This window comes from Malaclemys terrapin, chromosome 3 (genome assembly GCF_027887155.1).
Source record: "Malaclemys terrapin pileata isolate rMalTer1 chromosome 3, rMalTer1.hap1, whole genome shotgun sequence".
Taxonomy (NCBI): domain Eukaryota; kingdom Metazoa; phylum Chordata; order Testudines; family Emydidae; genus Malaclemys; species Malaclemys terrapin.
This window is the reverse complement of record NC_071507.1, coordinates 100,245,482-100,272,253: the sequence shown is the minus strand read 5'-3', so window position 1 is coordinate 100,272,253 and position 26,772 is coordinate 100,245,482. Positions and strand designations below refer to the sequence as shown.

Here is a 26,772-nt window from a genome sequence, read left to right as displayed (position 1 = left end):
TAACTGATAGTGGTTTTGATTAATCTAGTTCCATCTTTAATGGTGGAGGAAAACCTACATAACAGCATCTGCCAGCTTCAAAAGCAAAACATCGAAGTCTATCATTGTTTTAATTATATGAAAATCAACATACTCAGAGGAAATTTATATTCTTCAGGAGTATAAGGTGAATTTGGGTTTAGAGATTAAGTATATTTATAGATTATGTATCTTCCAGTTTTCAGAAGTCTGATTTGACAGTGAAATTCCCTTGTGTTAATGTGATTTTAAAAATATTCCTAATTGCAATCAAACAGCCAGCCATAGAGTGCCACATTTAAATACTGAAAGGAGTGTTCAGAAGCTTGACAAAAAAAAATAAGGTAAATCCATACCAAATAAAGGGAAACTCCAAATGTATTTTATTAGAATTTTAACAGACATTGCAAAAAAATTGCATAATGATTGAAAACATAACATTTTAAAAAGGTAGCAATGCAGCATCAAGTAAAAGACAAAGAATGCAACAGCTGTGTACATTTGCTGTAAAGGAGATTGCAACAGGGGAGTCAGGATTTGGGGAAAATGAGAAAGATGATCTTTTTAAAGTCCCAGGACAAATATGAACAAAAACAGCCAAGTTCTGATAGACTGATTACATATTACCGATGTTTTACAGACTGCATAGCAGTGTAAAATAAATGTTGTTATACTAATTACATAATGTATTCCTGCATCTGAAACAATTTACAAGCAGAAATTTTGTTTACAGCATTGATATTTTAATAGCTCTGGATTTTCATAAAAATAGAAACTTATATTTAACAAAAAAGTCAGTATCTAATATTTGAGAACAAAAGTGCATGTGTTGAGAATGTAGTGTTATCTGTCAAGATGAAAATATCTAGTATTTAAAATGCCTATTTTAACAAAGCAGCATAACCAATTTTACTTTAGCTGCATATTTGCACTGAACTACAGATTCTGTCAATATAAGCCCTTGCAGTACCCTCTTCTCTCTAGAGAAACACCTCTGCCCAGCCCAGTTATTCCATAGGAAGCAGGATCCTGGTAGTTACAAAGAATACTAAGTACCAAAGTCACAGCAGTCCTTGGCTAAGTGAATATCTACTACCTTGGAGGCAGCTTTAAAGATGGAGCCTGAATTGTCTGAGTTCTTCCAGTATGACAGCTACTTCTGGATGTCAGGGAAAGGCAGCAAGGGTCCATTACAGCTAAGAGATACAGTGCTGAAACGGAAACTGTCCCTGCATGGGACTGGAGGTTTCTTTCTCTTGGTTTTGAGAGTAAACAGCATTGCAACACACTAGAGGGAAGGGAGGTAGGGATCCTTCTACCTACAGCTAAAACCTAATTTGTATGTCCAAATTAGTATATCATCCATGTTCCCTGCAGCCACCACCATGGATATGTATGGAAACTTACCGAAAACAGATTAACCCTTTTTTTTTTTTTTTTGCAGAGGGTTCTTCCCCCATTTGCTCCCATCCAAGGTGGGAGGAAGAAGTGTCAAAAAGACACATGATCCAGAGATTCAGACATTCTAGAGAATGGGATGCAGAGAGCTTGTTTTGCTTGAGCTCTTCAACAGTTTTGTCATATGGCACTGAAGAACTGGGTTTTGTTTCTTTCTGGAGCACCTTCAGCATTCTGAACAGAAAAAGGCAATGACTGTTTAGCTGGATTGGACCCGGAATGGACATTACACAGATGCTGTAATTGTGAACTGAAGCCAGGTTAGCCATAAACAAGTATCTCTTCTAGAAGTTACAAGCTTTAAATGTAACCATTTCTGTAGCATTCTCTCCTTAAGAGTACCTTGTTTTACCTAAAATTGAAATACATACTGTATTTTATCATTCCAAACTCTGGTCTGTTTCTGTTTTAGTGTGTGGCACAGTTACCAAGTGCAACAGTCCATGGTCACCAACACAAAAGTCTGAAAGTCATTTTGAATTAAGCTAGTGTACTTTTGCTATTACCAGGGCATTTCTCATAGTACATACTTCCTATTCACAAAATGCTATGCAAGTTTCTACATTACAGGAGACTGTGGAAACAATTTAGAGTTGTTCATTTAATCAAAGATGTGGCTGAACAGAACATTTTGGATATGCCTCATGCAACTCATGGAAACTGTCTCATCTTATGAAGATGATACATTTTGATGCACGTAGGCAATTAAAATGCCCTCAACCAGTGTAGCATTTTTATAGACAAATTAACAGAAACAAAAGACAATACATGTTACAATACCATAAAACAATTTAAGCCCTTTCGTTAGCTGCATTTTAAAATCCACAGTTGTGCATCCCATATTCCAATTTATGACAAGAAATAAGATTTTGTTCAAGCATTTTCTCCTTTAATCAACTATAGGATTGGCGAATGGGATTAAAAAAATGATTATAAACTCAAATACCAACCTAACAGCTAATAAATATTTCATGGTTTTAACTTCAAGAGGTTTGCTCCCAAAAGTGAAATAACTGTTAGTTCGCAAGAAAAATAACCATTGCTGACTGTTCAAAAGAAAGTTGTGCTAAAATTAATCTGCCATAAATCAGAGTTCACTTAGCTCATTGCTACATATTTTAAAAAATGCATATCCTAGGTCACATGTATATTAACTAGGATGAGCACTAGAACACTGATTAAACTAAGAAATTCGCACACGTGTACTTAAAAAGTCAAGGGTTTGTCTGAGACATCTACTTCAAAGTTTTGAATAATGTTCAGCTTTTGAATGTTTAGTCATTTATAACATTACAATGACTTGTCTCACTACAACTCAAAGTATCCTATTTGAATGTGCATACCTTTAGAAGTTCATTTCTGAAAATTTATTAATTCAGCAAAAATATGGGCACCAGTGAATCAGAAAAAAAAACATACATTAGAGATTTTTTTTAAAAATTATATAAGTTAGATAAAACTACCCTGTCCAGCAAGTTCCAAATTTTTCAAACATTAAGGCAACTTTCAATACTTTCAACTAAACAGTATTATAAAAAATAAATGTCACTTCAAAACATTATATACATAGTGACAGAGTAGATTTAACTAGAAATTATCTTTAGTACATTAATAAAGTGTCACATAATATTACACAGAGGTTATATCAGGTGCTTGAGTGTATGTGCAAGTGGAGTGACATCGCATTTAAAGTACAGGTTTCAAGACAGAGCGGAGTGAACGTCCTTCTTTAGTGAGTTCTCGTGTTACACACATACATGGCAGCGGGACAGCCTCCTCCCTTCTCTCTACAGCATTATAATTACATTTCTTCAAGTGGTCAGCCATGCTTACGATGTCAGCAAACTTCCACTCATTTACAGTACAAAAAGCTGTACTGAACCGCCACACCTGGAAAACAAGTACATGCTTAGCATCAAACTGGTTCTTTGTAAACAGAGAATCAAACTAGTACTACCCTGAACACTTCATTTTGTAACTAATTCGGGTCCACCACTAATTACAGCTAAATCAATATTACCAGCTTGTACTATTTACTAAGTTCCAGTCAGTAATATCCAGCCTGACTTTCAGATTCTAGGCTGACTTTACAGGATGGAAGTTTGGGGCAGGAGCTGAGGTGGGGAAGAGAATCATTTTACTTTTAAACTGAGTACATTTGATCAGGAAGTTACACGTCAGGCAAAAACATTGTGCGGTTTTAAGTCAGTGTGGTTCTAGTTTGAAAAGTAAGGTTCTGGTTGTCAGTCGTGGTGAGTATCTGCAAGTCCAACTGAAGAGAAAGGAGATGCAGGTATTCAGCTCTTCTTCAGGTAATGTGTAACTTAGAGCCTGATTTTTCAAAAATTATTTACTTGATGAAGACACTCAATACCATGGCAAGAGACATGATATAAACACCTGAATAGAACTTAGAATTCTATGCTTTCATTTCTTATCTTTATACTATTTAAAACTAGACAAAATTCCCACTTTCAGATATATATAGTATTAAATAAAGTTATGGAAGCATAACTATGCTATGATTTCTAGATAAATATTTCAATTTTTCCTAGTATTACAGAATTACTACTTTACATATTACCACGACAGAAAACAATGGAAAGGTCTACCTCAAATCCCATTCCCCAAACTATTGGGGATACGTTGAATGTGCTAGGTAGGGGACAACCAAACTACTTACTGTAGCACTTTTTTTTTCAAATTGGCTCTCAGAATAGCATTGGGTTCCAGAGAAGATGGTCTTTTTCAAGAGACACCATGATGTCAATTAACCAGGGGTGAGTGGGGAGTGAGGGGGGGAGAAAGGGTTAGGGAAAACAGTCATCCTCAGGACAAGCGCAGATATGTCCCATACCTTCCTTCCTATCTCCAAGAAACAAAATCATCTTACCTTTTCTTTTATTTGCCATGAAGAACTTCCATCTGGGTACTTTCTCTTTTCCCAAAGCAGAATGACCATTCCACGTGCTTGAAGCAAGCTTCCACATACATCTCTCATTAATCGTGACACTCTTGAAAGCTGACACAAACTAAAACCATCTAGAAAACCAGCAATATGTTGTAGAACCTCAAAAGGAAGACTACTCAGATGATCACTACATGGACCAATGAGGCAGCTTTTAGCTGGTTCTACTAATACTGTAGATATACAAGGCTGAACTCCAAATGACCGCAGATGGCGATCATGAATAATCTTTGCTCCTTGTGTTGAAGGACAAAACCTACGTTGAGAGTATGTACACCCATAGTATGCCAAGGGACACCTCTGCTCCATCCAGCCATTGAGGCCAGCATGAATGTCACCATGCACATTCTTAAAATGTGAAGAAAATTCATTTCGCCTAAACAATTGTCCACAAACAAATGTAAACATTGAACGCTGTTTTGTTTGGTATCTAGCCACACATTCCAATACCAAGTCCAGACCAAGTGTCTGAAAAGGACTTGGATTTGAGAGCTGTGGGTTGGCATGATCACATGCTGAAGCTGAAGCTATTTCCCCTACCATTGTATTTGTGGCCAATATCGCAGATGGGAGGGAAAATGTTTGAGTCCCAAAATCAATGCGATATCCATCAACAATGCGACTATCTGATATCCCCCTACCACCCGGAGAGTCTCCTAGACAGAATAGCAAAGCTGCTGTGATTAGATCTATCCCCTGAAGACCCATAGGGTCTTCTGTAATCTCCAAATCTGATGTATCAACAGCTTTGTCTTCCTTTGGCGTAGACCAACAGTGGTTAACAAGAAAATTGTATGATCGATGATGAATTAGAGAAAACACATCTACATTTCTCAACCTTTCTTGTTCCAATTGCCTCTCTAACACTTCCTCTCCACTGGAGACATGTGGCAGTTGTATATGGTTAACAGCGCCATTAAATAAACTGTGGGGTGTTATTACTTCTCTAAGTTGTTGTGCTGCTACAGGAAAGGAGCTGCAAGACTTCAATGCTCCATCATCAGGAGATGCAATACATTCACCATTTGCTACATTAGATGGTTTTGAATCACATACATCTAGATCTTCATTCTGTTCCAATGCCTCTGTACCTATATTTTCTGCATGAAAACCATTACAAAGAGCAGAAGCATTACCAAGATTCACATTCAAGTCACGTTTTTGCACTATATCATAACAAAAATCACTTGAACCATTTTGTTCCGATTGTGAATTTTGGCTCAAGACATCAAAGTCAATTCCACCAACTGCTCCCATGTTATCTTCATCTGGATATTCATGATCTGGCAATTTACTTTGAATACATCCATTAGTAGTTTGTTCTTTGATCTGAAAATCTTCATTCATCTCATATGGCAAAATACATAGTCTTGAACTTAACATGCTTATGTCTCTTGTAGCAGTGTTCAGTATATCTAATGCAGCAGCTAAACTCTTAGTAGTTTCTACAGTAGCTTGATAAAGTGCACTGTAGGAATCTCCATCTGCAGGTATCAACCCATTTGAAAGCATTGTGTCAGGAGCACTTGACTTAACAGAAGTCTGCTCTCTAGGTTCGGATATCTGATCAGCTGCTTTTGACATCATAGTTGCTACTTTGAGGGATTCTAATAGCATGCGCTGGTCTTGAAGGGCTAAAGCCATGTCTAACTGCTCTACTTCATCAACATCTTTACTTAGATTTTCATAAGATTTCCGGTCTGCATAACTGACTGGCCATCTATTCCATTCCATAGTGCAGCAAACCACACTTGCAGGACAAGTTTCTAGATGTTCAGCGATTTTGTTTCGGGCTACATTAAAGGGACATCCAAAGCCACTATTCAAACAAGGCACTCTTTCAAATGGACACAAAATGCGATGCTCCTCAGCTTTGCATGAATGAAAGACTGCACCACAAACCAGTGGGCAGCCAATCAAGTCACAGGAAATTCCAGTCTCTGGTCTGGTCATGCAACGCCGACTGACACAATTGACACAGTGTAAATGCTGCTGATGTTCCTCCATGATTGCAAGTCCAGCTCTGGGCAGGAAGAGAAAGGAGATAAAACAATCTTAATTTTTAACTCAGTATTTGTTAAAGTTTACTAATAAAACAAATAACTACATATTCTTGGTCTATAATGTATATAGAGTTATAAATGAACACTACACTAATTGATCACAAACCACAAGTACAGTAATAAGTGACATTTTACCCCCACCTCAAAAAAACAAAAAACAAAAAAAAAACGAGCTTGAGTAATACAGAGAAATGAAGGTATCAGAGTAGCAGCCGTGTTAGTCCGAAGAAGTGGGCTGTAGTCCACGAAAGCTTATGCTCTAATAAATTTGTTAGTCTCTAAGGTGCCACAAGTACTCCTGTTCTTTTTTTAGAGAAATGAAGGTTACTCAACTGTAACCTAGAGTTTTTCAAGCTGGAGAACACAGCAGGACAAGAGGCAAACCTCTTAAATGCTGGTCTCTTCCTCTCTGAATCAACCATAGGATCAGTAAGCCCGAAGCAAGGTGCAGGAACTAATAAAAAATACATTTATAAAGAAAATGAATGAGCTAAAATTTCTAATATTAATCCTAACTAAGAAATCTAACTAAGGCACTGAGTCTTTAAAGAACATGGATAAGTCTGGAGAGGTTCCTAGTCCATCTGCTGCCACAGTTGGAAGGTAATAAGGTATTTGGAGTGTCATGGTGCCTTTTACAATTTTACCCATAAAACTTTGAGGAACAGAGAGTGGAAGACAGTAGGGTGGCACTCCAATGGCCACCAGCAGAGTTGCACTGTTAGTGCCACCCTATGAGTGGGAATGAGGAATGGTCACTCAAAGAAGAAATCAAGTTACACTGTTTTAAAGTGACCTTAAACAAGACCACGGACACTTCTTAAATTTTTAAAATAGTTTCACACCTTTATGAAAAATGTTTGCTCAAAGCTATAGTGTGCAGCAGTTTTACTATCCTTTCTAATCTGCTAACCCCCCCCCCCCCCCCAGAACATCAGTAAAAACAAAAAGGCACATTTCCAGGTGTCCTAAAATGGCTTTTACTCCTCCCTATTTGGTTATGCTAATGCTAGTGAGAAGATGGGGGAGCAATAAAGAAACTCCACATAATTGGAGTCATGTGATCAGTTTTATCGTGAAGCAGGCACAACTGTAAAGCACTTTGGCACTAGAAAGTTGGATTCCTTGTTCTGATTCGGAGGGCAGAGTAAACACGGCATTCCATGTTTCACCACTGCAAACATTTGTATTTGAAAGTACATTGCATTACTATGTTTCAAAGTCAGTTTATCTTCCCTTCCCCCACACATTTTTAAGATACGGGGAGGAATACATTAAAAATTAGAGGGCAGGGAAAAGAGGACAATCACTCAACAATATTTTCTTACTGCTGTTTACATTCAGTCCATGTTTACCCCAAACCCTTGTGGTTAAACTCTATTAATCTTGGAAAAAATAAATGTACAGGTTGATCATTTATGCTTTAACCCCCTGCTTTAGCACAATTAGCAATCTCACAATATCACAAGCATCATACTGCATCACTCCATGATTCTCCTGACATGTTTTACTGAAAGACTAAACCAATGAAGTACAGAAAATATTCTTAAATCATTAATTTTTTGTAGAGATTTAAAGGAACAGAACAAATTTACATCCCTCTGCCCACCAAAATAACTAACTAACTAAATAGGTTTTCTAAAAATAAGCTGAATATAAAACTTGAAGTTAATAGAACAGAAATGTTTCCATGTTTGATTTTATTTCCAATGGCAAACAAATACACCCTGCAATGTTTTCAACTCAAGCAATGCAGCAGTATGCTATCGCAGAAAAATTCTGAAATGAAACTGACTGTAAATAGAAATGAAAGTGATTAGAATTTTTTTCATTGTGTAAACTGACAAATGTAAGTAACCAACCAACCAACTAACAAGTTTTTATATTTTTTACTTTTAGTAATTTAAGGTGTTATTTGTCACAGAAAGTTATTCATGGGATTTTAAATCTATGCTCCTCTGATACTTCACATTTTGAAATTCAAGCCAACTTTAAGTATCAGCCCCTAAATTTGAATAATTCAAATGTTTTGGCCAGCCCACTTTTCTGAACTCTACTAACAAAGAAGCATATGTGCTGCACTTGATAGGCACAACACAGCTGGTTTATTTCTCCCTACTATGAAGAGTTCCTTTTTATTTACATGTAGCAAATTAGCTTTTCATCGTATGTTGTAAATACAGGTTTCAGAGTAGTAGCTGTGTTAGTCTGTATCCGCAAAAAGAACAGGAGTACTTGTGGCACCTTAGAGACTAAAATTTATTTGAGCATAAGCTTTCGTGGGCTACACCCCACTTCATCAGATGCATAAAATGGAACATATAGTAAGAAGATTTATACACACAGAGAATATGAAAAGGTGGAAGTTGCCATACTGACTCTAAGAGGCTAATTAATTAAGATGAGCTATTATCAGTTTACCAATCACTAAAGTTACGCAATTTGTCAAAGGCTTCTTGCATACATTCTACAGTTTAAGTCAATAGTGTCTAAGGCAATTCTTCATTGAAGTTTTAAAATGTTTTGACTGTAAATAATTAAAAGGAGGGTGGGGGAAGAAAGGTCCATAACAGAATTTTCCATAAGCTATTCTGCCAGGAGTTCCTTTTAAGTTGACTCATGCACAAATTTCTAAACTGAACAGAAATAGTTTAAAAATTACCTCTTTACAGCTATGGAAAAATATCCCCCCTCCCCCCCCGCCTTCGGATTCTATTTGTTAAAAAGGAACATCGAGCAGGTTTCTCAAAGGAAGCATTCCTTCCACCATATTAGAATTAGTTTCTCTGATAGGACCTGCACACACATACACAGGCAGTTTGCAACCTTTATTGCAAGTTTATTGAAGGGGATGTTACAAATTATTACAAAATTCCCCATCACAAAGTGACCTAGTCATTTAATGTATGGTTGAAAGGCTAACTGATGAGACTTTTTGTTGTAGTAGCAAATTGCCAGCAGTCCCCAAATACAAATTGGGTTTGTTTAGGCTTTGTCTACACTACAGCCATGTCACTAAAAGTTGGGCAGTGTAAACACTGTTTGTTGGCATTTCTGAGACAAAATACTTCCACCCCCCATGAACGGGGTTCCCGTTGTGGACAGGAGAGCACTCCTGCCTACAATGAGCCGTTTACACTGCCACTTGCCATGGCAAAACTTTTGTCTTTCAGGGGGAGGCTTTTTTAAGCACCTATGTCCTTCAATTGGTAGCGTAGACAAAGCCTTAGTCTGGAAAAGAGAAGGCTGAGAGGGGAAGTGATAACAGTTTTCAAGTACATAAAAGGTTGTTACAAGGAGGAGGGAGGGAAAACTGTTCTCCTTACTGAGGATAGGACAAGAAGCAATGGGCTTAAATTGCAGTAAGAGCGGTCTAGGCTGGACATTAGGAAAAACTTTCTAACGGTTAGGGTAGTTAAACACTGGAATAAATTGCCTGGAGAGGTTGTGGAATCTCCAGCACTGGAAATTTTTAAGAGCAGGTCAGACAAACACCTGTCAGGGATGGTCTAGAGAATTCTTAGCCCTGTCATGAGTACAGGGGACTAGACGAGAAGACCACTCGAGGTCCCTTCCAGTCCTACAATTCTATGATTTTTAGTAACTGTTTCCTAAAATCTAGTCACCCAAACTTGATGTTCAAAACTTGTCTCATAAATATTAGAGCTGGTCAGGAATATTTTGAAACATTTTTGTTTGAAAATGCTGATTTGTCAAAACCAAACCTATTTTCAGGAAAGGGTCAGTTATGCCAAGTTTCTTGGTCTGAAAAGCTTTTGGAAAGTTTCAAAACTGTGAAGCATTCTTGTTTTTGGTTCTAAATGTCTGTAACATTTAAGTTAGTTATAATAAAACAATTTAAAAAAAGTCAACATCAAAATGTTTTAACAAACCCAAACCAACATATTTTTCAGACGGTCAGTTTATCAAAATTTTTGTTCTACTAAACATGCAAACTATGGCAGCCAATTAACACTGGTGTACATTAACATATATTCCCTAAAGAGATACATGTAATAAGAATGTAGGATCTTTAAAATGCCAAGAACTGGGTGCACGTACTCTGGGTGCCTCCCAACCATGACCTTTTGTGTATCTCCTGCCCCTTCCTGTCATCCTTTCCCCCTCTATATGCTCAAATACCCTCCTGAGATTTGAGGGGGAAGGGGTTTGGGGGGGGGGGGGGGAGGAGTGTGTGTGGGGGCAGGGGAGAAATAGCCCTGTAGCAACAAGGCCTGGTTTATTCAAATTCCCATAGTTATTTTTCAAGAGAACTACAAACATCATTAAAAGTAATCAGTGACTTCACTAACTCAGCTGCAGCCCAGATCAAACAATGATGCACATCATCGAGAAGTGCCCGCTAACCAAATTCGGCGGTGGCTCCGAGAGCTCCACCTGGCCACTAAGAACGCTATTGCTTGGCTCTCTGAATACAAAAATGTGAAACAAATAAAGAAGTCAATGTAGCCAACATGAAACACTACCTTTAAATAGACTATACAAGTTTACACAAGAGCACGCTACTATAGCACTAATGCACCCTAGCAAGCTATATTGGTCTTTAAAGTCAGTTTGTGTGAAATTTGAGCTCTGTGATTAGTAACTCATCTTTTGTTAAGTTTCCAGCCTCCTCTCCCAGCCACTAGCTGGCATTCACTAGTACTGAATCAAGTATTGATCACATACATGCAGACAAAATTTTTAAAATGTCTGGGGGAGGGAGAAACAACAAGGAGTCCTTGTGGCACCTCAGAGACTAACAAATTTATTTGGGCGGGAGGGAGGGACGACATGGTGGAGACCTTTCAAATAAACTTAATGGGCACTACATTAATGCCAGGTCCGACACTAAAATTTAATCATTTATACTAGGCAGACTCAACTAATTTAGCCCAGTATTAACTAGGTGTTTGTGTTTGCACTGAATGGATATCTGCTTCTTAATAAAAATGTTTTTAAAAAAACACTTTAGAAATGGATTTACATTTTAGTAGGCAATTAGTACTTCAAATTCACCAACATTCTGCAGACTGCAGAGTTAGGACTTCAGAACACCAGTTGAAGAAGTGTAATTTTGTCAGCAGAGTGTTTTATTCAAATCTTTTTGGATGTTCTTTTCATGAATTTGTTATTTTAACCCCTACTAATCAACACTGAACATCTATAGTGGACTTTCACTAGTTTAAACCAACCATGAACTCACCGATACTTTGAAACACTGTCAGTGTAACCCAAAATCAATTGACCATAACTAGGGCTATGATTATGTCATGGAGGTCATGGAATCCGTGACTTCCAGAGACCTCTGTGACGTTTTCTGCCTCGGGGCTGAACTGCTGTCAGCAAGAAGCCCCGCAGCTCTCAGCTGCTGCTGGAGGAGGCCCCCAGCAGCTCCTAGCCACAGGGCAGCAGTGGTCCCCCAGAGCTCCCTCCCTGGGGGTCCCCCAAAGCTCACTCACCACATGCAGCTGGGCGCACCGCAGCTGTCCCCCCACAGTAGCCCAGCCAATATGGGTGCTAGACCTTCCTCCCTACCCATTTTGTCAGAGATATTTTTAGTAAAAATCACAGACAAGTCACGGGCTTCCGTGAATTTTTGTTTATTGCCCATGACCTGTCCATGATTTTCACTAAAAATATCCGAGACAAAATCTGAGCCTTACCAATAACACAAAATGTTTAAGTCTACATCAAAATCTGTACATTTTCCAATTGGGAAATTTAAGTAGTATTCATTTGTTCTAGGAATAATCAAGTACATGAATGACAAGTTAGTTGCCATTACTACATTTAATTTTTCAAGCTAGCACACCTACTGAAGTTCCTCATTTTTATTTTGCCATTTTCATTAGTTACAATATCCCTCACATCTAAGCTTCTAAGTGATCCAGCAAGTAAAGAAATCTTTATTACTCAAATTTAAGGCTACAATCTTTTAAATGAAAAATGAGTGACTATTATGTCACTGAAAAGAGGGAGCAAGAATCTTGAAACATTAATGTATGTGTTAGCTTCAAAAGAAGAAAAACTTTGGTAAAAAAAGGATTTAGGTTTGAAGATACCTGAATTAATGTTTAACACTGTGTGAAAGTTGTTCTTTAAAAACAGTAATATAAAACTCTAAGAGTAAACAGATCAAGTAGTTGTGTTGCAATAATGAGAAGTGACAAGGGAAAATATAAACATTATTTGCAGATAAAATAAGTCAGTTCTTTTCAGGGCATGTTCTATGTTACCCTACATACTAGTTTCTTACCATAATTTATGTCAAATTAGTGACTATACAAAGAACGAACAGCTGTACTTTTCTGATTATGTAATGTCAGCAACTAGGTTCAGTTCATCTGAGATGCTGAAGTATTTACGCTTGACTGTTACTAGCAGAGAAACCTAAAAATACATCCAGTTCCAGTGAGGTGACCACCGCTCTCAGAATTTGAAGGATCACTTGATGTTATTGTACATACAATATAGTCAGCTGACCAGATCAGCCAGAACATGCTTTGAAAACCTGCCATAATGAAAAGGATTAAAATTCCAGCTGTTATGAACAACCTCATGATTATAGCTGTTGTGCTAATACAAATATTAAGACAAAGTTTAAATAATGGCTTTAAATTGTGGGCATACAATATTCCAGATGCATTTTTAAGCTGCTGTACTGACACAATATCAAACTCTAAGAGTGAATAGTTGCATGCCCCCACACTCTCCTCAGATATAAATGCTTGCCTTTTTTGTTTCATGTATTTGGGAAGCACAAATTTCACAAGATTAAGTTGAGGTATCTTCTAGACCTTGTAGCAAGGCACCTTCTTCACCTCACTGGGCTCAATGTTTCCCCCTCTGGCAGTTGGGGGCCCAGAGCAAATCAGTCCCACTTTGGAGAATTTTTATTCCTCACTCAGGTTTAATTTTGAATATTTACAAGGTGGGCCTCAGGGTAGGCCCAAGGAGTACTCTGCAGCCAAACAAAGAGAAACAAGTTCATAACATAAAAAGGAAATTTACTTCTCCCTGTCCCCTCTCTGGGATGTTGCCTTGTTATGCTGCTCTGGAGTGCCAGTCCTTCCCCAAACAGTCTGTTAGCTGGCTTGCTTCCCTTATAAGCAAGAAAGCAGTCTTCCATCCAGGAAAAGATTTTTTCCCCTGCTGCAGCTTGTCTCTCATCTCTCCTCTCTCATACACGCACACCAGAAAAGGGGTTTTTAAAGGTCACAGGGAGCCCTTAATTGAACTGAGGTGTTCCTAAGTTGACCTGAAGTAACCTCTTTCAGTTCATGGGGAAAAGAGCCTTTACCATTCTAGGGCTGATATATTCCTTTTCCACCACTCTCTGGTAGCTGTCTGTCCTGTCTCATTTTGTCATAACTTGCATAGTCATGCATAGGATGCTAAAAAGGCCACTTTCCTACTTGCTTTCACTTTTAAAAAAAGTTTCTAGCCCGTAAGATTTTGAAGGGAACCTTTCCAATGTGAATCAAGTATAAACTGATGTTCTAGCATCTGCCTGAATGCAGACTGACCAATCTCTGTGCCTCTACTGCTCCTCAGCATCTTCTACACTATGAGTTTAGGTCGAATTTAGCAGCGTTAAATCGAATTAACCGTGCACCCGTCCACACAACGAAGCCATTTTGTCGACATAAAGGGCTCTTAAAATCGATTTCTGTACTCCTCCCCGATGAGGGGAGTAGCGCTGAAATTGACATTGCTGGTTTGAATTAGGGTTAGTGTGGACACAATTCGACGGTATTGGCCTCCAGGAGCTATCCCTCAGTGCACCATTGTGACCACTCTGGACAGCAATCTGAACTTGGATGCACTGGCCAGGTAGACAGGAAAAGCCCCGTGAACTTTTGAATTTCATTTCTTGTTTGCCCAGTGTGGAGCGCTGATCAGCACAGGTGACCATGCAGTGCCAGAATCAAAAAAGAGCTCCAGCATGGACCATACGGGAGATACTGAATCTGATCTCTGTATGGGGAGATGAATCTGTTCTATAAGAACTCTGTTCCAAAAGACGAAATGCCAAAACATTTGGAAAAAATCTCCAAAGCCATGATGGACAGAGGCCACAACATGGACTCAACACAGTGCTGCGTGAAACTTAAGGAGCTGAGACAAGCTAACCAGAATGCCAAAGAATCAAATAGACGCTCACGTAGGGAGGGGCGACTGACGACTGTAGCTATCCCACAGTTCCCGCATTCTCCAAAAACCTTTTGAATTCTGAGTTGAGCTCCCAATGCCTGAAGAGTCATTGTCGCGGGTGGTTCAGGGTATATGTTGTAACCCCTCCTCCCCCTCGTGAAAGCAAAGGGAAAAAATCGTTTCTCGCCTGTTTTCACTGTCACCGTATGTCTACTGGATGCTGCTGGCAGACGCGGTGCTGCAGCGCTACACAGCAGCATCCCCTTCCCTTGCCCTGCGGACAGCAGATGGTGCAGTATGACTGGTAACCGTCATTGTCGTCTTGTGGGTGCTCCTGGCTGGCCTCGGTGAGGTCGGTGGCGCCTGGACAAAAATGGGAATGACTCCAGGTCACTCTCTTCTTTAAGTTTTGTGTGGAGATTCAGTCCTGCCTGGAATATCATGCCATCTGGAGGCTTCTGCCTCAGGCTGCTCTCCCAGCTGGCAGCACCACGCAGTCGCACCTACCCCAGCCTACCCCTTGCTCCCAGGGCTCACAATTACATACTTGGACCTCTACATTTTGCTGCAAATAAAAAAATAAAGCTGCCGTTTAGAACTGTCCCCCAACATACATATCCTGGGACATTTTGTATTTTGTCAGTGTCAACCAAAGACCCACACACAAATGGAGATTCAGTCCTGCCTGTGCTTCTATCCTAGTGCTTATCACAGATTCCCATTTTCAACTATAGGCTGAGCAAGTGCAGAATGGTGATTCACTCTACTTCGCTGTAAGCCAACCACCCTCCCCTCCCCTTCTCCCCCCCTTTGAGCTCTGCTTGCAGAGGCAATAAAGTCAGTGTTGTTTCAAATTCATGCATTGTTTATTACTTCATCACTCAAATGGGAGGATAACTGCCAAGGTAGCCCAGGAGGGGTGGGGGAGGAGGGAAGCAACGGGTGGCCTTGTTGTAGGGGCACCCCCTAGAATGGCATGCAGCTCATCATTTCTGCGGGATGTCTGGGGTTCTGACCCGGAGCGGTCATTTCCCTCTCTGGTTCTTTAGTAGGCTTGCCTGATATTCTAGGCAGGACTGACTCTCCATTAGACAAAAATGTAAGGAAGAGAATGACCTGGGGAGTCATTCCCATTTCTGTCCAGGCGCCCCCGACTGACCTCACCAAGGCCGGCCAGGAGCACCCATGACAGCAGCAGACGGTACAGTATGACTGGTAACCGTCTTTGCCAACTTGCAAAGCAGCAGACGGTACGGTATGGCTGGTAACGGTCTTTGCTAACTTGCAAAGACAAGGGGATGCTGCTGTGTAGCGCTGCAGTGCCGCGTCTGTCAGCAGCATCCAGTAGACATATGGTGACGGTGAAAAAAGGCTGAACGGGCTCCATGGTTGCCGTGCTATGGCATCTGCCTGGGCAATCCAGGGAAAAGGGTGCGAAATGATTGTCTGCCGTTGCTTTCATGGAGGGAGGATTGACTGACGACATTTACCCATAGCCACCCATGACAAATTTTTGGTCCCATCAGGCATTGGGATCTCAACCCAGAATTCCAATGGGCAGGGGAGACTGCGGGAACTATGGGATAGCTACCCACAGTGCAACGCTCTGGAAGTCGATGCTAGCCTCGGTACATGGCCGCACACCGCCGAATTAATGTGCTTAGTGTGGCCTCATGCACCCGACTTTATACAATTGGTTGCCAAAAATCGAATTCTGTAAATTCGGAGTAATCCCGTAGTGTAGACATACCCTAAGGCCTGGTCCACACTAACCCCCCACTTCGAACTAAGATACGCAACTTCAGCTACGTGAATAACTTAGCTGAAGTCAAAGTATCTTAGTTCGAACTTACTGCGGTCCAGACGCGGCAGGCAGCCTCCCCCATCAACTCCGCGTACTCCTCTCGCGGAGCAGGAGTACTGGCATTGACGGCAAGCACTTCCGGGATTGATCCAGGATCGATTTATCGCGTCTAGACAAGACGCGATAAATCGATCCCAGAAGATCGATTGCTTACCGCCGGACCCAGAGGTAAGTATAGACGTACCCTAAGCTGCAACAGAATGAAAATTGACCAGTCTATTCAGAATCCTTTGAAATTGATAGTTACATTCTAACTTTTGCTTCGGAAAAACGAGCAGAAATAGGCAATGCAGCTAGTCACTGAAGAAGAGGACTCAAAAAATGAAGACAGACATTTCCTTTTAGCAGCCAGACTGTTAATACAAAGGGCAGAATCCAGAAAGAGCACCCAGAAGGGAATCCTGGTAGTTTGGGGAGGGTGTGGAAAGATTTGGCATCTCACCTGGAATGGCTCCTGGACACTGCCACCCTACTGACCCTTCCATCTTTCATACTGGTTTTTCACTAGCATATTTAGTCCTCTGTCTATTGTGTCTGGTAAAAATTTCACACCCTATATTTGAGAGGGTGGACTTATGTGTTGAGTGTAGGTGGGCAGGAGAGAGAGATGGGGAAGATTTATGATAGGTGTTAGAAAACAATTGGATGAAAGATTCTGGAGAAGAAAGGAGAAAAAATACTGGAGAAGATAAAGAACATAATGTAGATAAAAAGATAAGTACATGGAAGCAGGAGAAAGAAAAACTGAAGACAACTCAGGAAAATATTCATCATGATTCATCACAGGAGAAGGAACCCACAAAAGGGATAGGTAGTGAACCAACCCCACCCTCCCAATGAAATGCAAGTTTAAAGTGCATTACAGAAAATGGATCAACAATGTTACAGTTAGATACAGAACACAGATAGACCTATTTTACTCTTTTAAACCACACGATGCATGCTTGGATAGAAATTTTACATTTGAACTAGTAAATTTAGTTCTCAGGTTAGTAAAGGGTTGGGTAAATTTTTTAAGCTCTTACATAATCTTCTCCAGCCCATCCTCCCCACCTTCAAAAGTTTAAAATAATTTACAACTTAGAAAAAAAGTGAGATAAGAACTCATTCTCTACTATTGCAGGACAATTACACTAACATTTCAAGTATGCATATTATTTGTAGCACTGGTTTTTTCAGTTTTATTAAGTTTCAAATAATGGGCCAGATTTATTGAACTGGTAGAGGGACATGCAAGTTCTATATCCTTGCTTCAACTAGAACTCTTCTGCTAAAGGAAGTTTTACCCTAAAAGAAGGCAGATGGTATACCACAACCTGTCATCCCTATGGTTTTTGACCAAAGGAGGGTAGCTTTTAATGCCTACTGAGGGCTTCAGAGGAACAAAGGTGTTCAGATAAGCTGAATACAGCCATCCCCTGGCCATGACCTCTTCAAAGCCAATGTAGCCTCTGCCACCACAAAACACGGGGTTCAGCCTCAACTTCCTGCTCAAACTTCCCTTCCCACTTCTGCACTGCTGGAAGCAAGTGCAGACTGTGAGGTGAGGGGAATTTAACCCAGTATTAGTTTCTTTATTGTAAATTAAAATCTTTAGTTGTAAATGCATACTATTTTATTAAAAATTAGTTATTAATCAAGTTCATCACATCTAGTGTTATTTGGTAATCATTCATACGAAATAATTATCTAAACCAAGTAGATGGCCATATATAATGCTGTATATATAATCACATGGTACATTTAGACACTGATCTCAGTATGTATTTAATACACATGTGTAAGCCCTTCGATTGGAACTTTATTTTATGATGTACAGCAATTATTATGCAATTTTTAATTGTTTCTTGGATAAAGAAATATGTGGTTATTATAGCTACAGCACCAAGTGGTATTAGGCACTTCAAATAAATACACAATATAGCACTTCCCTGATGAGTTTATAATCTAATTTTAAATTTATAAAACTACAGCAGTAAGGAGGATGAATTAGCAAGGGTAAGGGCTATAGTTTCAAGATTAAGCAGCTACTCAGCCGAGATATGTGGACGTCTTGATTCCATAAAAAAAATTTTTAAAGGGCAAATTAACACTTCCTGTAGCAAGAGTCAAGTGAGTTTTAGGAGATACTAGAACAAAGAGGTTTTGTTCAGAAAAAAGGAATTGAGAAGGCATGACTTGTCTGAAAGCAGCATAAAAAAAGAGATCAGATAAATTGTCAAAGCATATACAATAAACAGGATTTTGTATTTTATATGGATTTATAATCCCATAGTCAGTTTTCAGAAAAAAAAACTACTGTAAAGGCAGCTTCATGGACTTGCATGTTTCTCTCAGAATTAGGTCAAATCATATGTATTCAGTCTACAAGAGGTTTTCCCCATAGCATTTAGAAGTCATGCAGCGTTCTTTTCTTCTCACATACCATCATCATCATCATAAGGTTCTGCAGGCCAGTTACATTTTCAGCAATACCTGTGCAAAGCAACTGCCCTCAATGCATTTGCACAGGTAAATACAACTAGAACTTAGTAAACAAGGCTTTTGATGCCCAGGAAGGAACAAAATTCCACTCCCTTTCTTAAAGTGCTGGCTCTCCATGGCTACCACAAATAAAAAGCAGTAAACTTACTTGAATCACTAAATTCAGTAGAGAGAGTTCTGAAAACACACAAGGAACATACTACTAACGTTACTGTCATAAAGCATGACTATTTAGAATCACTGTAAGATAGAAAGCAGAAAAACGACATTCACAGCACTGTTTCCTGGTATCTTATGGGGAAAAAAAACACTAAGAGATTCAGTTAGCATCTTACAGTTCTATGCATCAACAAACTATTTCCGATGAATGATCAAAACAAATACTATAATGCTTCGAAAGGCAAATGACCTAAAATCATGTCTGACGCAAAATTATACCTGCTTCTAAGTACGGCAATGAGACTGAGTGGAAGAAATAAAAATCCTCAGCACTTATTCCTTTTTAGATTTTAATATTAGAGAGAAAGTTGCATATATTTTACTAGCTCTAGGAGTTATAAGCCTGTCTATAGGCACCTTATGCCTCTGTTTTCTTGTCCTAAAACTATCTCTAACTTCTAGATTGGACCTCCCCAGTTGATGCCTTAGTCTGCAAGACACCTGTCTTATTTTAGAATGCAAGCCTCTCTCAGGTGGAACTCAGCCCTCTCTCCAACAACTTTAAATAAATTATTTAACATATTGTCATTTTAAAAAGAACCACCAGGATTTCCGTTTTGTGTTTTTGTGAAGGTCTGCCGTGCTTTCTTGGTGTCTTGCCCCATTCCCCAATTAACAGTCCAAAACTTTTATTAACCTTGGGCAATAGACTACTACATGACAACTACACCTGGAGCAGCTATACTTAGTGCATGGCTCAGGCACAAAAGAACTCTACCTGCTGAGATGGTGACAGAGGGAAGTCAGCTAGCGAACCAGTTTGGCTTCATGTGTAAAGCACTTCTGAACTTGAACTCAGTACAACTGCTTGATTGTTGCAGACTCTGCAAAAGATGAAATCAAAAAAGATAAAAGGCTACATTTTTTACTGTAAGGACTACTCCCTACTTGTGCAATCCTCTAAAAAGAGTTGTGTGCTTGCTATCTGGGAATGCAGGTATGTTTGTATGACTAACATTTTTCAAAATTCTATATTCCACAAAGAACAAATAAAATGTAATTAGTTTTATTATTAATCTTAATAAAGAATAGGGCAAACAGGCTTAGCACCAAAGATGGTAAGTTCTGAAACACTTGTCTGATGCCAGTTATCAGTCACGCGAGATTGCTACTTCATAGATTTTACGGCCAGAAGCAATCATTAAGTTTATCTAGTCTGACCTCCAGCATAACAACCACTACTGATTTCACACAGCGATTCCTGCATCTAGTTCAAAAACTTGAATAAGAACATATCTTTTAGTAAGATTTCCAATCATGAATAAAAGATTCCAAGTTATGAAGAATTTACCACAGCCCATGGGTACATGTTCTAGTGGTTAATTACTCTTAAAAATTTGCATTGCATTTCCAGTTTGAATTTGTATAGTTTCAATTTCCAGACACTGGACTTTGTTAAGCATTTATCTGCAGCATTAAAGAGCCTTCAAGTGCCCTATCTTTGCCCTGTATATGCAGGTAGCCACGCACTGCTTGTGACTGCTAGGGGATATGGAGCACAGGGATGGTAAAAACAAAGGGGGAAAACGTATCCTTTAAGATGGTACCCTCTCTCATAAAAGTTCTGTCAAGCTAAATCAGAGGTTAAGAAACAAGGATGAGAGGGAAGCAGTCTGACCTAGAGAAGTAATGAGACAGTGCACAAGCATAAGAATAATTATGCACCTGTGTTTATACTTATAAATGCAAAGATCTACATTAATGCATGATGGTTGAAATTTTTAGCTGCACAACCAAAACCACAACTACACACACCCTCTTGCATATATGATATACATTATTTCTGCAGAGGGTGTTAAGTTTAATACTTTAATTCATGCATGTTGTGACAATTTCGCTGGAAAAACATCTAAATTTGTGACCTTTGCCTAATATAGATGCCAATCAGAACATCTTGTTGAAACTTTGTTTCTGTGGTTTCTACACATGCATTTGCAGGAGGTGCCCATATTGGAATGAACAAGCATATTTAAATGCAAACTGAACAGATAAAATCCTGTATCTAGTGATCAAGCACTGAAGTGCAGGTGCAATGCATTGTTTAATTTTACACATATGCATGCATATCTGGGGATCTGATCATTATTTTGTACTATTGTAGCACCTAGAGACCCCAACTGGGCCCCCATTTTTCAATGCACTAAGACAGTCTCTGTCCCAAAAGAGCTTCCAATCTAAATAAACAAGACATACAACAGAGAGGAGAAGGATACACAATACATATGTGCAAACAACAGGATGATCAGTCCCCTTAAGTCCATCCTATGTGTTAAAAGTTAAGAAAATTAACCTCCCTTCTACTTTCAGGCACTTAACTTCAGTATCATTAAACCATGCTTCATTAAACAATCAAAAACATTCAGACTCATTGGAGTCTAGCGTGTTTTTTCCCTATTTTCCCCTCTATTTGAGTTTTAAAGCACCAGAAATCATAGGCCTTTTTTACCAGGTAACTGAGTAATACAAAGCAGGGAGGAAAAAGAATTCAATGCTTTTCATTAACCTTTAAAAAGCCACTTTTGAGCTAGAAGTAACAATGAGACATCTAAGCCCCCAAGTAACTTTCAGAATGTTATAAGGACATGTAAACAAGGGCTTAAATTTGAAGAGCTATCTCAAATAGTTGCCAGAATGTACCTTTTAGCAACACAAAAGCAAATGTGTACTGATAACTGCCCAATGATCATATCTGTCAATATACTAGCTGTTTTATAGTTATTGAATTCGAATGAAGAAGACTGTGTAAAGAAAAAAAGACTGGCTCTTCAAGATTGTCCTCTACAAATTATCTCAAAACAATGAATCACCAATTTCTCATCTATATTTGCCAATTAAAAACAGAAGTATTTTCCAAATATCAGCACACATGAAACTAAGATATATAATCCATGGGCTCCAAACGAGTATGCTTGTCAAAACCCTCTCAAGGGCTGATGACAATAGTGACTCAGCTAAAACAGAGTGTTTTGAATATTGCAATGCACTGTGGTTGTGGTAAACAAAGCATACTTTAAAAAAAAATACCTCATTTTTTACTGAGCTGTCACTCAAAACCGTTATGTTTCTCCACAGCACATAAACATACCCACCTTTGGGGTGGGGGGGGGGGAAGGGGACAGACGGACTACTGATTCTGTAAGAGACATACTTCTAAGCCACTCAAATTTACCTTAACTGTAAGTATGATTGGCAAAACTAAAGATAATTTTAGCACCTACATGAAGTTTTTTTTTCTTTAAACGTTGCAACAGATACCAGTAGTTTGATGAACAACTTGAACCAAGATATTTTGTTAAATATTTTTGTACTGACCATTACTTCTGCTAAGATTTTGTACTAAAAAGCAGCAAGCTTACTAATTAGAAATGTAGCCAACAATATACCTTATATTTGCTTTAAAAAAAAAACATTTGACAGGATTTATTTTATAGTAATGCTTAGAACAATTGTTTTGCCTTTGGCAAACAAAAAAATTGTTAAAAGCAACAGAGGGTCCTGTGGCACCTTTGAGACTAACAGAAGTATTGGGAGCATAAGCTTTCGTGGGTAAGAACCTCACTTCTTCAGATGCAAGTAATGGAAATCTCCAGAGGCAGGTATATATCAGTGTGGAGATAACGAGGTTAGTTCAGTCAGGGAGGGTGAGGTGCTCTGCTAGCAGTTGAGGTGTGAACACCAAGGGAGGAGAAACAAAAAAATTGTTTTCTATTGATTATATTCCCGCCACTTATCCATAGATGTTTGTTGCATACTCTTTATATACACGTGGTACTGAGAGGTATTTCAACACAAAAATATTCAGACATACTATATATCAGTCATAGGTACTTTCTTAATTACAGCGTATACACAAAAAAGGTTAAAGACATTAGTTTTCAAAGTCAAGTTAGAAAATCTAAGAATTTAGGTTGCCCATGCAACCTTAATTCTGCCCTCTTATGTGTATGCATTACAATACAGTCTTTGATTACATGATCACATACTATTTTTAACAGGACCATTGCCTCATTCAGTGCAGAGAGGATGGACTATGCTCACAGAATGAGGCAGCTGTTCAATACTTCTTTTTATCCTGTAGTAGTGGCTCCTGCATACCATCCAATGACTTCAATGAACACAGAATTATTAATTTCCTCATGGTCTTTTCTAGGGTATTCATCATTGTAGTATCTGACTGACTGCCTCACTAACAAATTAATTTATCTCCACTGTGAGATAAGAGCATTATCCCCAGATAGGGAAAATAAGACAGAGATTTGCCTAACGCCAGACAGACAGAATTAGGATTCCTAACCCTATACTCATACCTCCAGACCACACTGTATTACTGACAGAGTGCAAAGCATCCACTTTATTTGCAGTGTGAGCACTCAACACTTCTGCTTATCGGGCTCCAAGTTTTTCAAGTTGAGCACCCAGAATATAAGAAACACATAAGAACCCCCCCTGCCAAAATTTTGGTTTGTGTAACTTGTGTAACATCACATAGTAAGTTTGAAACAGAGGCAGTGAGAAAACTGTGCTTTCATGCGGCATTCACCTGCCTTGAACATGAGACCATCCTCTTTCTTCTTGCAGTCTCTTCCTTTCTTCTCTAAATACCTTTCCTCTTCTGCAACAAATGAGGCAGAGATCACACAAAAAACCTTACACACGCCTGATTCATTCTTGTACACTGAATAAAGGAATGCTCTTGTAAAAAAAATAGTATGTGATCATGTAATTAAAGACTATCATAATGCATACACACAAGAAGGTGGAATTAAAATTGCACAGGCAGCCTAAATTTAGACATTTTTTAACTTTCAGCTGTTTGACTTCACAACCTAAATAATATTCTTTTAACAGTTTTGTGTGTGTAATTTCTTATGACTTTTTTTTTTTACAGTAAAAACAAAAGTATATGCAAATATGACAATCCCACTATTGTACATCATCTGCAGAGTTTGAACCCTAAACCTTCAAATCTGCAACACAGGTTGAGTTACAGGCTTAGTTATATTACCTGGCAGTGACAGAAGGTAGTTATCCTGGGTGATGTGGGGGATTGGGCTATGTTCTGGGCCCAGAGAAAGTGAAGGGAACCCAGCCCAGCCCACCTCTCCTTTTCCACACTTCCTGGGGGAGGTTATCTGCTCCCTGGGCTCCCAATGCAGGATGTGCTGTTGCTGCTTATTTGATGTGTTAATAATACAAACAACAGAAGAGAATTGAGGATTTGAAAAGTTTCTCAGACAAATCTGAATGGAATTTCAGGGGACAAAGAAAAAACACTTCTCCAGCCCTACAGCTTTCTCCCTACCAAATTTCAAAGGTGTTACAGCATCTCAAAAATAGACTGCATGATTTTTTTTTTACAGCTAAAAGTTTTAGGCAAAGTCACTGCCCGCCCCCCTATATTTATGTTTGTTATTCTTTATCATCACAGAATTGTAGGACTGGAAGAAACTTCGAGAGGTCATGTAGTCCAGTTCCCTGCACTCATGGCAAGACTAAATATTACCAGTGTTCAGCTATACCATCTCCTTTATATTTATATAGGAACAAGTTGCCTCCTCTTTTTATTTCAATGGATTAAGCAACTCAGGGACCAAGTCCCCTCTTAGACAGTTGGAACTGTGACTTACAATACACACATAGGATCAGAGAAACCTTTCAGCAATAACTAGGAATTATTTGCTCCCCTTGTCTATGAATAAAAGAGCAAGACTGCACTGTGGGGCAGGAGCTGACTTGTTGTATCTGGATCACACCTAGCGAAATAGGATCCTGACCTTACTCTTTCGGGGCCACTGTAATGCATATGTTTATTAATATTAACAATAACAGCAACACAGAGGCTAAACAGAGAGGGAAAGCGGCCATATGGTGAACGTCTCCTCCACATAGCCATTGTGTGCTCCGCAAGAAACCTACCCAGGCAGTGGCCCATAAAGGGAAAAGGGGTGGGGAACTAGAGAGCAGGGGTGGAGCTGGTTCGCCAGCCACCCTAAATGGCATGTTACCACCACAGACACCCAGCCGCAGGCTGAGATCGGTATTAAAGTAGCCAAGGGAGGGGTGACACGATCGCCGCCCCCCCTCCCCGGGCGGGCCTGCACGGGCCGGGCTAGGAGAACCCCTCTGTGCAGCGAGAGAGCCCCCGCTCCGGGGCAGCCGGGAAGGGCGGCGAGCAGCCACCCGAGCAGCCAGGGCCCGGGTTATTCCTCACCCGGATCGTGGGGAGAAGGGGAAACACCCACCACCCGAACTCTCCTATGGGTCGCCGAGCTTCTCGCGGCTGCGGCCTCTCACCCCACAGCACCTGAACTTTCACCGCTTCCTAGCCAGCGAGCGGCTGCTCCCGGCCCCAGGCCCGGACTAGAGACCCCGCCCCCCTCTGACCCTGGCGGCGCCGTCCGGGAAGATGCGGACTGAGGAGAAAACCCCTCCCGGCCCCGGTCACTCACCGTCCGCGCGGCGGCTCTGCCTCGGGCAGGGCTCCGTGCGGCCCCGCTGCCGGCCGCTCCTGCCTCCAACCGCCGCGCGAGCGGGCGGGCGGGCACGCGCGCGGGGAGGGAGGGAGGGGAGAGCGAGTCCCTCCGGATTCAGTCCGGTTCCGGGCTGGCAGGAGGAGAGAGTGCGCGCGCGCCGACTCCCCCCGGGACTGACGCTGCCAGCGGCGTCTTTCTCCCCCGGGTTCCATGCAGTGGGGGCGGGTCGGAGCGGGTCGCCGGTGACGCTATGACGCACGCCGGAGGAGGGGCGGGGAAAAAAGGGACGGATGGAACTTCCCACTGGATAAGGTGAGCGTGTGTGCGTCAAGTACCCGGATGTTAGGCCACCCCCTTTGTGGGGCGCTCTGGGGTCGCTGAGCTCAGTCCCCGCCCCGGCTCTGGCTGGGACTTGGGACAGCCCCAGACTAGGGCGGTTTGCGCTGGGGGTGATGGCAGTGGGGGTGGGGCAGGCTTAGGTTCGTCACAACGGGGGGGCTCAGTCCCCGCCCCGGGCCGTTGTCACCCCGCGAGGGCGCTGCTCTCCGCGGTGCCGAGCGCAGCGGGCCCCGGGTTCTTCCGGAGCCGGACGCCGGCTGCAGAGGGGCGGGGCCCCCCGGGCTGTGTGCGTGGGGCCGGCCCGCTGGAGAGAGCTGTGTGCGTGTTAAATGCTGGCTCGTGTTTTACACGGGCACGTTGGTCGATATGACCGTGTCTGAGCCCTGGGAAAAGAAAACGTTTTAAAAATAACTTATTGTCACTTTAAATCAGTTCCAAAAGTAGGAGGAGAAGTAGTTGGAATGAATTAAATTCTGCCCCCGGGGGGAGCAGAGGGGGCCTGTAATCCGCTACCAAAGGCACACTTACCTCATGCCGAACTTCTGCCTGTGTTTGTCAAAACCGTTCTTCAAATTCTCTGGTCATCACTCAGGCCAACTTTTACTGAAGGGTCAAATCCAGAGAAGTTCTGAACGCCTGCAATGAGCTGTGGATGCTGAGTATTTCTCAGGATTTAGCCCATAGCTCATAAGTGGACCCATTGATTTTTATTTAGAACATAAGGACTTC

General features: G+C 40.6%; 1 protein-coding gene across 4 annotated transcripts; it reads right to left on the bottom strand.

Annotated features, from left to right (window-relative positions):
* Positions 1-378: 378 nt before the first annotated feature.
* FBXO30 (F-box protein 30) lies at positions 379-25,944 on the bottom strand. 4 transcript variants are annotated; one of them, XM_054022720.1, is made up of 5 exons: positions 25,681-25,758; positions 23,772-23,843; positions 19,950-20,055; positions 4,370-6,467; positions 379-3,366 (listed from the first exon to the last, which is right to left on the bottom strand). In XM_054022720.1, exons 4-5 carry the CDS (start codon positions 6,449-6,451, stop codon positions 3,163-3,165), a joined length of 2,286 nt encoding a protein of 761 aa, XP_053878695.1. In that variant the 5' UTR covers positions 6,452-6,467; positions 19,950-20,055; positions 23,772-23,843; positions 25,681-25,758; the 3' UTR covers positions 379-3,162. The 4 variants fall into 4 exon arrangements, with proteins under 4 accessions (XP_053878695.1, XP_053878694.1, XP_053878693.1 ...); XM_054022719.1 differs by lacking the exon at positions 23,772-23,843 and having other exon boundaries at positions 25,681-25,771; XM_054022718.1 differs by lacking the exons at positions 19,950-20,055; positions 23,772-23,843 and having other exon boundaries at positions 25,681-25,944.
* Between the last annotated feature and the right edge of the window lie 828 nt (positions 25,945-26,772).

Excerpts from the sequence above, each read along its gene's own strand:
- FBXO30 (XM_054022718.1), bottom strand. The coding sequence starts at position 25,916 with ATGGAACCCGGGGGAGAAAGACGCCGCTGGCAGCGTCAGTCCCGGGGG. Across the intron at positions 6,468-25,680 it reads GCAGAGCCGCCGCGCGGACG|AGCTGGACTTGCAATCATGG; the intron begins GTGAGTGACCGG and ends CTTCCTGCCCAG. Across the intron at positions 3,367-4,369 it reads CATGGCAAATAAAAGAAAAG|GTGTGGCGGTTCAGTACAGC; the intron begins GTAAGATGATTT and ends CTTGTTTTCCAG.